The 15,364-nt window shown below is 44.9% G+C and overlaps 1 protein-coding gene across 4 annotated transcripts in view; it reads right to left on the bottom strand.

The window, feature by feature from the left end:
• Positions 1-1,228: 1,228 nt before the first annotated feature.
• The window catches only part of RNF130 (ring finger protein 130), a 56,985-nt gene continuing 42,849 nt past the window's right edge, over positions 1,229-15,364 (bottom strand). For 2 of the 4 annotated variants that reach the window (XM_048319564.1, XM_048319562.1), the window contains one exon: positions 1,229-7,919. In XM_048319564.1, coding sequence (XP_048175521.1) covers positions 7,810-7,919 — 110 coding nt within the window. In that variant the 3' untranslated portion in view covers positions 1,229-7,809. Of the gene's footprint in view, positions 7,920-13,835; positions 14,026-15,364 lie in introns of those variants that run through there. The other 2 variants (XM_048319565.1, XM_048319561.1) reach the window with 2 other exon arrangements.

Raw genomic sequence — 15,364 nt, 5'->3', positions numbered from 1 at the left:
CGCGGGTTCGAGCCCCGTGCCCGGACGGCGCCCGGTGCCACCTCCCTGTACTGTCCTCGGTGGGCAGTCGGGGGTCACCTCCGCGCTCTGCAAAGCTCCTCTCCCTTTGGGTGGCACATTGTGGCTGCATTGAAAAGACCTGAATTGAACGGCCTGAAGTTGTGTCGGGGAGGGGCGAGGGGGGTGTTAAGTTGGATATTAGAAAAATACCCACCCCAGAGGGTGGTCGGGCACTGGAACAGCAGGGACATGTCCAGCTCTCCTGCCCAGGCTGGCGATGCTTCAATGTCCCCTCTGGGAAGATGGGAATTAATGTGCTCTTCTTGCTCCGAAGAACATGCACTTCCAGCATCTCAGCCTCGTGAGCCCAGCGTGGGGGTCCTGGCATCCCCCTCCTGGCAGCTGGTTGATTTTGGTCCTCACTTTGCAGCTCCGGAGCCCTCTCAAAGCTTGTGGCCCAGTCCGAGGATGACCTTTGCAGCACACAGGACAGCGGGAGGTGCAGTTCCCTCTCCTCCCTTGGCTGCAGAGCAGCCTCCCAATAATTTAGTGAAATGCTATTCTTGTTTCGATAACCATTAGAGAGCCTCCAGGCAAACTCTGAAAGTGTTACACCAGCAGAAAACACTGACATCTCCCATCTCTGTGCTTATTGCCCAGCTCCCAGGAAGGCGGGAATGCAGTGGTTTTTTTAGGCCAGAAATCCTTTAACCCTGGATGATCTATCTTCTTTGTTAGTGCAGTGCCCTAATCCCAGCCAGAGCCTTTGTACACTACTGTAATATAAATATTTATCAGCTGGCTCAGCCTTCAGGGCTTTGCCTTCTCCTCAATGGCACAGCTGTTTTTGGGGATCAGCGTGGTGGTTTCTGAAGGCTGGGTGTCCTGTAGGAAGGGTTTGAGCACTGGGAGAAGATGCTGAAGAATCCTATGTGCCATCTTTAAGGTGGCAAAAGCTGTGGGAAAGTGGATTAGTGTCTCCAGCATACTCATAAGCCACTTTGAACCATGTGGCCCTTAATGGCCTGGGATTTCTAGGCATTAGTACAGCAAGATAATAAAGTATTTACATCAGAGTGGGAAAAATCCTCTCTGAAAACGCATCTTTAGACAATGTTGTTCCACACTGTCCTCTAAGACAGCTCTACAAGAAATGCTGGAGGGACTGGAGTCACTGGGTGATGCTTTCATCCTCCCATATTTTCAGACACCAGACTCACAAGCTGTGTATTTTTAAATTGCTTTTTATTGAAATGTAGTACATTAGCAAACCCTAACTAGTCGGTATACACTATGAACATTTCGGCATATACCACGTAAATACAATACAGTGTTATACTTACATCAAAACATGTCAACAAGTTCTGCTGCTGGCAAGCTACACTTCCACAGGGGCTGGAAAGCTCTGGCTGTCAGGAGGGCACTGCGTGTGCCCGTGTCCCCACAGTGCCCCCAGACCCCTGGCAGCTGCTGGCGTGTTTAGGTTACGTGGTCACACCGGTGTGACCCACCTGGCACCAAGCCACTTCAGACTTTCCATTCTACCCGCACGCAAATTGGGGTTTTTGTTGTTGTTTGCTGCAGTCTCCTGTGCCCAAAGGCCGGGGTGTCCCCTCTCTGCCGGGATAAAACGATCCCGTTTTGGTGGATTCAGTGCATAGTTAGCCATGGCCTTGAGTAGGTGATCCTGGACAGGCACGGTCATACAGAGCAGCTTTTAGTATTTAACATCTACTTGCAAACGGCAGCAGGGCTGATGAGACAAGCAGAAGAGCGATGCTATCACTCATTTTGCTCCGAAAGGTTATTCCCCGTTATAGGAGTGGGCTGACAGACCTTACCAGTGCTGGGAGTTAAGCCTAGACACAGAGGGTGGGAAAAGTCTGCCTGCTGATGTCGTGGCACAGGGAAGGCCTCTCGTTCATGTAGCACCTTCCAGCACAAGCAGAAAGGGACAGGCTGGGGCACTGCCTTGCTGGGACCTCACAAACCTGCACCAGGAGCTTTGCTTTAACAGCCCCACTCTATTAAACATTCCTGGCTTAACAGCAGCAAAGAACAAGTTTACTTTCAAGCCCAGACTTTCCTGTGCTGGAGCATGGGAGGGTTGCTGAGCTGTTTTCTGTATGATCCTCTCTCCCAGTGCAGCCCAGGTCTGTGGGAAGGCTGCAGGCAGCTATAGCTCTTACTGCCTGAGACAGTCTGAGGGTGTTACAGACACAGGCACGGGGGATCCACAGCAAATCTGATGATCCATGCCTTAACACAGCCCAGCAGAGCTGCTCTGATGGGAATTAATGGCTCTTATCCCCCAGAGGGGTTTGGGCAGCTGAAGATCAAGTCAGAGCCAAGCAAGGGCCAGCCCCCAAGTATATGGGAAGCAGGAAAAAAAAAAGGCAAATGGCACATAAATGCACACAGCTGAGCTCAGGGAAAAGAATAAAAGCTCCTGGTTCCTGAGAAGCTTGTGCATACAAGTGGAGAAAGGAATAGCCCAGCAGGAGTGAGGGAGCCTTCACATACATGCCCAACTGATTTCTGGACTGCAAACCCCCAGTCCTAGCTGTATGACACTAACTGATGTTACACCTCAGCCTTGCATTGAAATCACTCTAAGTAGCTTCAACTTTCATTAAAACACTATGTAGTTCTTACTTCGTAGGAATATTAATACTTAATTATTAACTCCTTAGGAAAGGGACTATTTTTGGGCAAAACTTTATACCACAGGGCCCCAAAGCCCAGAGACCCTGGACATTATTGCCATAAGAAAGAAAAAATATTCAGATGTTATTGCACAACCTACACATCCATTTCTCTTCATGTGGGCATCACCACGAGGCTAACGGGCAGAAAAGCAAAAGGATGCTCCATTCAGGGATCCAGAGAATGAGCATCCCACAACAACAGCCCACATCCCACACACCCTGCTGTGTCTGAGCACAGCCCACCAGGAACCTCTGTGCTCCCACAGACAGTGACTCTGGTTTGGAGGGATGCTGGCATGGTGATGGCACAGTGAAGCGATGGCACAGTGATGGAGAAGATGCTGGAAAACAGGTGGACAGCAATGTCTGCACAACAGGGACCTTCACCCTGCTCTCCAGAGGAGGAGGAAGCCAGTAGTAATTGATGGAGTGGAAAGGCAGAGATTAATTGGGAGAATTAAGAGTGTCTGGGAATGTTGCAGGCTTTTAAAAAGACTAGGTTAATGAAAGGATCAATTAACTGACAGATAACAAGGTGTCAATTAGTGGTGCTTTGCAAAGGCCCTGTGAGCAGATTTCATCCCCCCAAAGCACCTCGAAAGCACCAGGTAAACCTGACATGCCCTTGTGAAGTTGGATTTTTTGGTCAACATCTCAGGACATCAACTGGCTGGGGCTTACAGAGCATCATGGCCCTGCATCAGAAGAAAAATCCCATCTGGAGCCCTGCTCTTGTCACTGCATCCCACAAGGAAGGGGTATGGAGTACCGCTTTTTCTCTTAATTATTTCAAAGACAAGGGAAAAAAGCAGAAATGAGCACCAACACAATGAAGTACTGTCTACTTCTCCCCTGATTTCCCCCCAATCGGTTTAGTTGGAGTATCTTTCCCTCTCTCACTCCCTCCCCTGCTCACTAGTTTCCACCAAGTGTGCCAGAACTGAGGCTGCCCTGCGGTGCAGCAAGTCTAGCAGGAAAAGGAAAAAGTGAAGGTATCTTTAAATATAACAACACATATGCAAGCTGTCATGGCACATCACACACTCTTCTGCACCAGTCAGGCTGGAAAATTAGGTCAAGTATGGCTGGGTAACACAGGGTGAAAAAGGAGCAAAAGCTTTACTTGGGAAATTGAAGGTGTTTCCTGAGGTCTCTGCCCTGAGCTCTCCTGTCCTTCTCTCCCCACCCTGCAGGGCTGGCAGCAGCCCCATGGCTCTTGCCTTTGCCCCACTGTGCCTTGGCTTGTGAGCTGCTGTGCTACTTCTTATGCTGTAAAAAACAAACGACTACTAGCTAAGCAAAATAACAAATATTTTTAATAATTAAGTCAACCCACTCGCCAGTAATCAGGCTGCAGAGCTGCCTTGCCTGAACTTCAGCTCAACCCTGGTGCCCTCATCCTTCAGCTCATGACCTGACTGTACCTCAAACCTAAACTGGACGGAACAAGTCCTGGAGCCTCAGTGTGACCCATGTTTCCTGCAAAATTCCCTCTGCTAGTAAAAAGCTCTTGGCTCTCCAGAGCCTTTGCGCTATTTTACATGAATGTGTTTAAAGAAAACAGATGTGTAAAAGTCTCATAACATAGTCCTAGACACATTTATTAAACTATTTGTGGTCTTTCTTTGGCTAATGTAGGATACCTGGCTATTCCTATAGCATCCTCAGGTGCCAGGGCAAGCATCCTAGAGCAAAGGGACAATGCAGATTCCAACACATGAGCTCACTGGATGGAGCAGTTGTGAGGGTCATTAGGTAAATTTTAACATGCTTCAAATTTAATATTTAATGTGGTGTATTATAGGTAAAAAGCACATTTACAGTCTGGTTTTTTACTGGCAATTATCCTCTAAGAACACAAGCAAATCTTGATTTTACAAATGTCTTATGGGAACATGCAAAACTTTCATAGAAGAGGAAGCTGAGAAAGGGAAAGCGAAGTGTTGGGGTTTAAATAGTTTAGGAAAACACTTGGAGATAAAAGCTTTTTTTATATGTAGAAGTCATAAACTGAATGTTTTCCTGTTAAAAAGCACTTTTTTTAAACCTTAAAAATTATTTTCCAAGTTACTGGCACTTACAGTCCTTGGTAGGTTGCCATATATTTTACTTCTGTGAAATGACTCAACCACACACAGCACCACTGCAGCAGAACAAGAACAACGATGCTCATCAAGCTTTTTTTATATACTGATTAATATTAAAAGGAAAACCTCAAACTTGCCAGTGCAGCCCAGAAAAAATCACCCATGTTGCTGAGGTGCCTCTTCCCCATCCTAAACATGACTAACTGGGGGAAGGCCTGCTCCAGCACGTCCTGGCACGCACATAGGGACCAATTGCTTGAACAAGCTTTTAATTTTTCCGTTGCAAGATTTCCCAAATCCAGGATGTCAATTACAAATGTCAGCTGCCCTGTCCAAGATGCTACAGCACAAATCCATTTTTACATCACTGTGCCAGACTCTGATCTACACTGAGGCAAACCTGCCCTCCCCCTGCTTAAAACCAAGATGTTCGGTTAGAAATAAGATTTAGCAAAATACAAATTGCATTATTTATTATATTGTCTCTGAGGGCTTTGTGCTTTCTAGTTTTGAAATTTAATTTCTATGTCTGTTCTAGCTTTTCTGTATGTTCTGGCACACAGCTCGTGCAAACCGGCTCAGTTGGAGCTGAGAAATCATCAGTTTTGGTTTTGTGCTGAAACTCTGCCCCCGTGACATTCCCGGTAGCCTTAGGGGAAATCTTAGGGGAAATCCCTGTGTCGGGATGGGGCAGCCCATACAGGAAGGATTTGCCTGGAGCACCAGCACCCTACGCAGTGCTACAAGAGCCTGTCCTACCCAAAACCCCACCGAAGCAGCTCTGTGCTGGTCAGAGACACCAAGACATGTTTGCATTTAACCAGGAACACCCAGGTATCTGGGTTTATCGTAACCTGACTGCTCTCCACAGATAAAAACAAGCCCCATAACATCCTTGAGAGACGGTGGTTTTCCTCTCGGGCGTTTGCGTTCCCAAGGCGCCGCTCCCACGTGTCCCCGCTGTGATCTCGCAGATGCAATTACGAAAACAGGGGCTGCTCAACCAGCGCTTCTGCCGGCCCCGAGTCCCCTCCGGCTGCAGCTCAGCCAGGCCGGGATGCAGAGCTGGGCACGGGCTCGCCGGCCGTGCCCGGAGCTGTCGCCGCCTGCCTCACACACCCGCCAGCAGAGCAGGGATGCTGACCACGACCCGCTGCTCCCCCAGCCACTGTGGCACTGCCTGTGACCTTCACTTCTGCTTTGTAGGAGAAAGTGGGTGTCAAAACTGTGCTCTTTAAAAAAGCTTGGGGCTTCAGAGCATTTCCAGAGTGAGCTGAATGGCAATAAAAGTGCATTCGGTAAATATCAATGTGGGTATTATGAGAAAAACCTCCCTACACTTCACACCACCCACTCTGGAATTATCAGATTAAATAAAGCTGATGCACAGCAACAAAAGTCAAAGCACGCTCAGCAAAGAGGCTCATTTCCTCATTTTACAGAGCTGGGTTTTTCTTTTTCTCTTGAACATCCATGTTAAAGACACAGCTGAACCACACTTCAGAAAAGGATATATGTTAAGCAGACTGCTATACAATTAAAAATATTATAAAGGAGGGGAAATTCCCCTGCTTGTAGCAAAAGCAGGTGAAATTAAAGCATGGCAGGATGAGTCTTACCTTTCTTTTTGGCTTAACTGATTTCTCAAGATTCCTATAGAGGGTGAAACTGTGTTTCACATTACAAGGACACAAATGAGTTTCTACACCTACAGTAACTAAGACTGCAATGGAGAAAAATCCAAACATTCATTAACAGCTATGCATTGTCTGGTAGGAAAAGGTGGAGCAGAAGCGCTCGCTCCTCCACGTCGGCTCATTTGAGGAACGCTGTGGATGACTTAGCTCCAGAGGTTCCTCTCTCGCTCTCCATTTCTGCATTGTTCTCTCAGAAGCTTGCAAACAATATCTATTTCCCCACCGCTTTTGTCACATGCCAGTAAAAATTGATTTTTCCTGCAGTGTGTCAAAGCAGTAGCTGCTTTCCTTTCTTCTCCTGCTTTTTGCATTCCCATTATTGATGTCAGTGGGAAAGGGCACAGCTCAGAGAACGTATTTGTTAAGTAACTGTTGCAGATCTCAACAGGAGAGTGGGATAAGAAGCATACTTCTTTTCTTCTCTGTGTAATGCCAACATGCTGGCTTTTAAAAAACCTCAGTGAAAAATTTGGTGGATTTTTTTACCCCCCACCCCCCAAAAAAAAAGTTACGTGAGAAAGAAAGCTGATTCGATTCCTGCATATTTCAAAAAGTCTAATGGTTTTCAGGTAGATCAAGTGCTGGTTCTGTGAACGTCCTCTCTACAGAAAGAGACTCACTTGACTTCAGCACACAGAAGGACCAAAAGTATATTCTGTGTATACCATTCTTCTCCTGCTTCAATCAAATGGGAGAAAAAACCCAAGCATCAAGTTCCTGGAAATCTTTCTGCAAAGGCAGGTCCTCTCTGCATCTTGAACATCAGACTGGCTCACCACTGTCCGGGGTTAAGGGAGTTGTAGGAAACTCAATGCACTTATAAAGGTCCCTCTCAGAAGGGGCTATTTCACAGTAGGGTTATGGATTGACCGAGATATACGAGTGCTTTTACCAGTCACTGGCCATCTCCTCTACAACCAGTTCCCTTTCTGACATTGCCCAACCATCTGGACAATTAAAACATTGGAATCAGCAGACGCCTGTGTAAGAGACACATTTGCAGTTCAGCATAAACTCTTAGGGCCACCGTAAAACCTCTCCTGCATCGCCGCGGCTGGGCCGACACAGCTCCCCATGCTGTTACTCAGCAATTTCCATCAGACAACCTTGCTTGCACACAACTCTTTGTCAGCTCAGAGATGCCACCCTCAGAATCCACCACAGCTGGTCTTCGTCTGTGCAATCGAGAAGGCGGGTTCGTGTTCTGGAAAAAGCAGCTCTTCTTCAGACAAAGGAGATCCATGGAAAGAGTACACAACAATAGGAATGAGAAATGAAAAAAACGGAAAAAGGGCCAGGAAGGAGCATGGATTCCTTTCAGGTTTTGTTCTCATCGTACATGTCCAAGGCAGGCTCGATGGTTGAGAACTCGCTCTCGTAGACCAGGCTTCGAGGGGACAGAGAGTTACGATGGAAGAAGTGACTGCCTGCAAGAGGTAGAACAAAACCACATTAGCAACACACATGAACAATGGAAGAACTGAGTAAAGCATCCTCATACCTGTCTGCTGGATGCAAACACAGTACACATGGAAAAAACAGCCACCCTTTAGCATGAACCAGTAACAACCATATGAAACATTTTACCTCTGTTCGTGTGCTCCCCTGCCAATTTAAAGCATCTGCTTTCCATATGCATGAACAGTCCCACCTTAAATGGCTCTTTCAGATAAAACAGGTCAAGTCTGAGCAAGGCTGGGGCAGGCCAGAGATTCACACTCGGTGTTGGCTGTTGATTTACAGTCTTGTAAAGCAGGGATGTGCTTCCTCAGAAGACCCAGAAACCTCTGGTCAGCACCCAAGCGCTGTGCCCTGCACCAGCACAAAGTGCTTCAGCTCCAGGTCAAAAGGAATGAGCAGGCAGAGTGAGGGCCTCCCCGAGGATCACCCCACCGATGCTGCTGGAAGCCCAGCCTCCTCCAGAGCTCAGCAAACTCCATCCACGAGTCACATTCTAGAAACAGCCACCTACAGATTTCCTTATGCATAACCAAAGGGGACCCAACTCTCTTTTCCAATGCTGGCAATACCCAAAACAAGCACAACAGGGCTGTTGATGAAGTGGGGAGTGGAAGTTAATTTTTTTCCCTTGGTGGTCTGGCATTCCCATGGTTCTCTGAATCCACATATGTGTTTTTGCAAGGAGCCCAGCCCTCCTGCTGTACAAACGATTCTCTCTGAAAGCATCTATCATCAGATCAGGCCCTTGGCCAAAACGCTTCATTACCTGGTTTCTCAATCCCAGGGGGGATTAGCTGAGAGCAAGGCTGCTTAGATTACAATACACCAGGCAGCTACATTGAGCCAAACTGGAGGCAACTGAAAAGCTTTCAAGTTCATCAAGAAGGCATTCAACAAAACTCCAGTTTCAGGCATCAGTGAAGCAAGATGCTTAGGGAATTGTAGTTTTAGCCCTGGCAAATTTTAGCTGCTTAAATCCCCCTTTCTTTGCCAAATTTTGAGCCCAGCTCATTCTGAAACAAAGACCTTACAGAAGACATAAGAAAAGAAGAATTCAGCTGCTACTGTCCAAAATGCCTTTTCTCCTTCCCCACTCACCCAAAAGACACAGACTTTGTGTGCCCAGGTAAAATCCTTGCTAAGAACAGCAGGAAACTGGAGCTGGGCAATGGATCTGCTGCTCTTTTACAAGCAAAAGTCAGTGCACACACTCACTCCACCATTTGCAGTGAGAATGGGAAGTTCTCATAAGCAAATGAATTTTTGATCTCGTAGTTAACTGAAACAAGAGTGGAATTAGCAGTTACATTGCACAGGAGTGAACTGTTCACTCTGACAGGAGCATATATCCAGGTACTTGGAACAAGTGGGCTGTCTTGGAATATACTTCACAGAAGCAGTCAGTGGGGAATGATAAATGCCCATTTTCTGGATCTGAATCGTCCCCCAAACTTACAGGTTTTTAAAACTGGGCAAATGCTTAAAATAAAAGCAAATAAATAAATAAATAAATGAAGGTCGAGTGTTTGAGAAAACATAAAGCTGGAACTTTATGGATTCCAGATGATCACGGTCTGTCTCCCAAGAGCTGGCCTCGATGACCTTAGAGGTCTTTTCCAACCTTAATGATTCTATGATTCAACCAAAAAAACCCCCTGAACCTGCTTTGAAATTATACCAGGTAAAACTGATTTCAAACCTGTATTATGAGTCAGGATCATCTGCTTTTTGATGAGCGAGTCTCATTTTGCAGCTGAAATAAGCCGTGAATATTGGGTATTTCATCTCCCCTTCCTCCACCTGCTGCAATGTAATGCACAACCAATGCTCAAACAAACCAAAGGGATTCTAAAAATTTGAGGCTGCTCTTGTTTTTATTACACAGAAATCAAACCTGGGATTAGGAAGCAGACAGCCCAGGCTGTCACTTCCTCTGTGTGCACCCAGACTTCCACTCTAGCGGGTTTGAGGGAGAGATTTAATCAACAGGCAGACAGGTCATCTGACAACAAATATTTTGTATTAATCTGGAAATAGGCAGTGTATATCCAACACCTCTAAAATTCTTTACTGTGATGTTTTTGTCCTTCTTGGCAAAAGAAATTTAAGCCACCCACTTCCAGGGAGGCTGAATGTTTCCATACAGATAGACATCTCTTGGCTTCCATACCACTTATGAGACACATCGTTCCTTCCTTTCCTAAGTGTCTCCTCTCCCATCCAGAGCAGCCAGCCCAGAGCTAAGAATCCAGCTGCTGCTCAGTATTTTCCACCACTCAATCTTCAGGTGCTCCATTAACCAGGAGCATTGCCCACAGTTTACGGCTGGAGCAGCGGACTCAGCAGGGCACAGTGACCCAGCCACGCTCCTCTTAATGCAGAAAATTGCTACTGTTTGTTTAAAAACATGGCATCGGTCCAGCTGATAAATTTACTGAATAAATGTATTTTAAGGACAAGTACAAACATCCGCAGTTCCAAATTCAGCGTATGAATCTGTTCTTCCTATTTTGCACTTACCAAGAAAGATCAAGGTTCATCCCTTAGGTACAGAAAACAAATGGGAAGGCTGAATGCAGTTTTAATACATGAAAATGAATCCTTCAGTGCTCTCTGCCACTATTCTTCTTATATGCTTTAAAACCACTTTTCAGATAACTTGCATTGAGTCTAAAAATAAACATACTACTCTGGAATTGATCTTTATACCTACCATAGGATGCCACCAAAGCAAGCACAACACCAAGGCCAAAAACTCAAGACACAGCACTGCAGGTGCACCAGGATTAAGCATCACCTGGTGTTCCTTTTCCACCTGAAAGTATTTTAACACCCTTAGTCATTAATCAGGGCCATCTTCTGCCACAAGCTGCAGTCCCTTCCACAGCTCCTCAGGCACAAAGACATCTTATGGTGGAAATCTGATCAGAGCACTCCCTACCTCAATCTGTTTTAGACACCATCTCAGTTAAGGAATAACGGAGTGGGACTATTTCATAAAGCACCCTTTCCTCAAAGCCAGCTTAGCATGAAGACCATGACATGGTTGCCATTGTGGAGACATGGTGGCATGACCGGCACAAGTGGAGTGCTGCAACAGATGGCTGAAAACGCTTCAGAAGGGACAGGCAAGGAAGGAGACACACTGGGGGAGTCCTGTGGTGCTCACAGAGCCACCTCCCATGATTTACCACCAGTCCCACCTACCTGGGGAGGTCCCAGCTCACTGGAGGTCAGCAAATGTGACACCCAGCTACGAGAAGGGCTGGAAAGGGGGTCTGGGAGACTGCAGGCCTGTCAGCCTGACCTCAGTGCCAGGGAAGGCCATGGAACAGATCATCTTAGTGCCATCACACAGCCCATCCAGGACAAGCAGGGGGTCAGACCCAGGCAGCACGGGTTCAGGAAAGGCAGGTCCTGCTTGACCAGCCTGGTCTTCTGTGACAAGGTGAACCACTTAGTGGATGAAGGAAAGGCTGTGGATGTGTCTACCTGTACTTTGGGAGAGTTTGACACCATGTCCCACAGCATTCTCTTGGGAAGTGGCTGCCCATGGCTTGGACAGGTGTACTGCACATGGGTTAAGAACTGGCTGGATGGCTCAGCCCAGGGAGCAATGGGGAATGGAGTCACACCCACAGGGCTCAGCACTGGGGCCAGCCCTGTTTAATGTCTTTATCAATGATCTGGATGAGGGGATTGAGTGCAACCTCAGTCAGTTTGCAGCCAAAACCAAGTTGGGTTGATCTTCTGTAGGGCAGGAAGGCTGCACAGAGATCTGGATAGGCTGGGTCAAGGTATTTAAAAAACACAGATGTGGCACCTGGGGACATGGTTTAGTGGTGGGCTTGGCAGTGCTGGGTTATGGTTGGACTTGATCTTAGAGGGCTTTTCCAACCTAGGTGATTCTATGATGCTATGAAAAACTTTGGGGATTTCCTTCTTCTGTCTATCCAGAGTAAAAAAAAAAAGAGTTTCTGGAATGATGCAGAGTTCATCTTTGAACATATTTATTTCATTAACAGATAAACATGCACTGAATTGCTTGACCTCAAAGTAACCTATCAAAAGTTATATCATTATTAACATTTTGTTGAGACAGTTGTTAGAGGCTCAAAAGAAAAACTAGAAAAGATGATGCTGAGTTATTTAAATCCTCCATAGAGGGAAATGCACTAAAAAGTCCTGTCAACCCTTTTGTTCCAAATATCACTCAACTTCTCCTTCTGCTGCGGTTCTGAAGAAGAAACACGAAACAGAACTATTATGGTGCCTTTTGCATCTGGGTCACTGCTCTGCTCACGCTGTTCCTGTGCAACAGCATGAAATCACACTTAAGAAATTTTGTTTCAGAAGACAAGCACAAACTTATCAGTTTTACTACTGCTGTTGAGAGATGAGTGAAAAAACATGTATCGTAGCTTGTTCCCTAAATTCTGCTCTAACCACATTCCTCCATTTTTGGCAACAACACTCAGTTGAAACATGCTGTACGTTACATGCACACAGCCCTCAGACACAGAATGTTTGAGGTTTTTTTCTTCTCATGAGTAAGTCCAATGGGGTTTTCCAGTCTTTCAAAATGCACTTACTGCTCTATTGATTTGTTTTCATATTTCTTTCAGAATTTCACAAGGACACATTGAAGAAGAATTCTATTAAATGCACTGAAGCTATCACATTCTACACTGCTTATTATAAAAGCTGCCTTCTCAGCTGAAGCCTGATGGACAAATAAGAATTAAGAAACTATTTTAATGTAGCATCTGGCTGTGTTCCTAAATTCTAGAAGTGCCTATACATAAAAATAAAATTAAATTAAATCCTCTAGTTCCCAGTACATAAAAAAATTAAATCTTACAGCAAAATTGCTTCTCTCTGTTCATTTAATTAAATTAGAAAGCATTCCATTTCTACATCTTGATCCGAGAACAACAAAAAACAACCAAATGCAGAACAGTTTTTAACTTCTGTCAATTCCTTTTTCCTTCCCAACTTGTTACCTTCATTTACCCATCTCATTAAGTCAAGCATTAGCACTTGGCTGCAACTCAGGCCCGCGTGTTTTAACTGACTGTTGTGAATTACTCACACAGAGCTTGCATAACTTGTGTGAAACAGCCGGAGTGAGGACAGTGAGGGGAGCTGTTTTCCCTCTGCCTCCTTCTCCTTGCCAGCACAGAAGCTGTGGCAAGAAGGGACATGCTTGCATAGAGTTTCTACATTGAAGAGTGTTATCAATCTTCTATGATCTGAATTTGAACCAAAACTAACCTCCACCATTGATATGAAAGGCGGCTTCACGCATGGCAGTGGGGGAAATGCTGCGTTTTCACTTGTTATTAGGAAGGAAGAAGAGGTTTAGAGCAGCTTCACTATTATCAAAAGGACGGTGGGGTAAAAGACAGAAAAGGTTTATGATCTGTGTTTTGAGACAACAGCATTGCAAATCTCCAGCAATGCCCAGCCTCAAGGCAAAAATCATACTGCAGTGCTCCCAGGGCAACTGGAGTGTTACCGGAAGAGAAACTGAGAAAATGTTTTTATTTCAAATTAATTCCCAGCTGGAATGGTAAGTCCATTATAGCAGAATTGACACCTCGACCCAGCTTTTTTCCCTAACAAGTTGGTGTGGAATGATTGCTAACACTTGTTTGTCACTTCAGTGGCAGTTAAGTCACTTCAGTGGCATCATAACAATGACACTCTATGAGATTTCCACTACTACACTACTTCTGTCCCAAATGAATGGAGAATAACAGAGACCTGCAAAGATTGAATCATTCAAAGGAAATAAAGCACCTTTTAAAATTTACAAAATGCTCTCAGACTTGAGTACTAACACAGAAAGCCCAAGAAAAATGAAATTCTCACAGAGTAAGATTTCATAATTAAAGTTTTTTTATTTCTCACTTTTTCTTTAATACAAAGCTTTGGCATCAGCAAATTTTATGAAAAAATAGAATGTACTAAATAATTGCTTGTGCTGCATGATCGATAAATGATGCATAAAAATAGGTGTCTCTCTCCAAGGCAATCGGCCGGAAAGCGTTTCTTCAATAGCATTCTGCTCTGCAGGGCAGAAAAAAAAGGAACAAAATATTTACATTAAAGTTAATACTGCCAATACCAAAAAAAAAAAAAAAAAAAAAAAAAAAAAAAAATCCTGTAAAAGTAAGCTAGTGAAAAATAACAAATTATACAAAGCCAGAGCATTAAGAGACATCTGTATTTGTCACACCATTCCTACAGGACAGCCAGAGGTCTGAGCACTTCTAAACTCTTGAGGACACTCCATCTGCTACTGAAAACTTTCTGTAAGTGGTCCAATCCAACATTTGGGCTTTTTGGGCTTAAACCCACACTTACACAGTAATTTCTGACCATTACCTAGGAAGCAAGCAAAATGTGCTGCTTCTGTTCCTTTCAAACACTGCCTAAAACTTTTATTACTAGTACTGCAAGGTTATTTTGAGACCAAGAGAAAGCAGCTGGTTCCTTATTTTCTTATCACTTAGACGATGTTTACTTTTGTCACAACTATTTAAAAATGCATGTGTGTGTATTTATACATACACACAAACATACATACACACAGCTAAACATGTATATACTCACAACTCTGGAACTATTGCTCTAAATAACTATGTTTAAGCTGTGGGAAGGACATAGCAAAAAAACCAGGTACGGGATATGGTTTTAGGTGAGTTTTAAAGCAGAATTTCAAGCCTTTTACTTGCATCAGTGTATTACACGGCCTCATTCTTGCTACTGTTGTTTTTAAACAATAAAAATGCCTCTGGTTCCTCTTGAAATACTATCATAAAAAGGCAGGGTATGCCAGCATTGCTTTTTACATGGAGAGCAACATAAAAAGCAGGTATGTTTAGTAGAAAAAGCAATGAGAAGGAGCTGCCATATATCTGGCGTGATATTCAGCACAGGAAATTCTTTGTCTGGCACTGGGAAGGTGTCAGTGACACAATAAATCTCAGCATTAGTGTCATTTTAACTGTCTAAAATGAGTAGTCGAGCCCAGCAGCACTTGTGGAGGCTGCTCAGATCCCAAAGGATTCAGATGAAGAGCTGCTGAGGTTGAAGGCCACAGCCAGGAACCTCAGTTACCCAAATAAGTGATTTTTGAAGCTCTGGTTTCTGTGGCGGTGAGTTTTCTCAAGTCTGTCTCAAGCACACACTCGATGTGCTCGCATTTTAATTCCTGTCACTCAGAAAAGGAGCTCTCCTTGTATCAGCACACCCTTTGTTTGTACTGAGGGAACATCAATGTGAAAACACTTTACTGGAGGCCCAAAGTCCCTGCCAATGTGCAAGCTTGTCCTTGCAGTAAAAACAGTCCCAGAGCAACAAAAAGAGGAGTTGCAAGGCAAGGCAGAAATGCAGCTGCTATCAG

Source organism: Corvus hawaiiensis, chromosome 15, assembly GCF_020740725.1.
Source record: "Corvus hawaiiensis isolate bCorHaw1 chromosome 15, bCorHaw1.pri.cur, whole genome shotgun sequence".
Classification (NCBI taxonomy): Eukaryota; Metazoa; Chordata; class Aves; order Passeriformes; family Corvidae; genus Corvus; species Corvus hawaiiensis.
The sequence above is the reverse complement of the archived record's forward strand: the minus strand, read 5'-3'. Positions and strand labels throughout refer to the sequence as shown.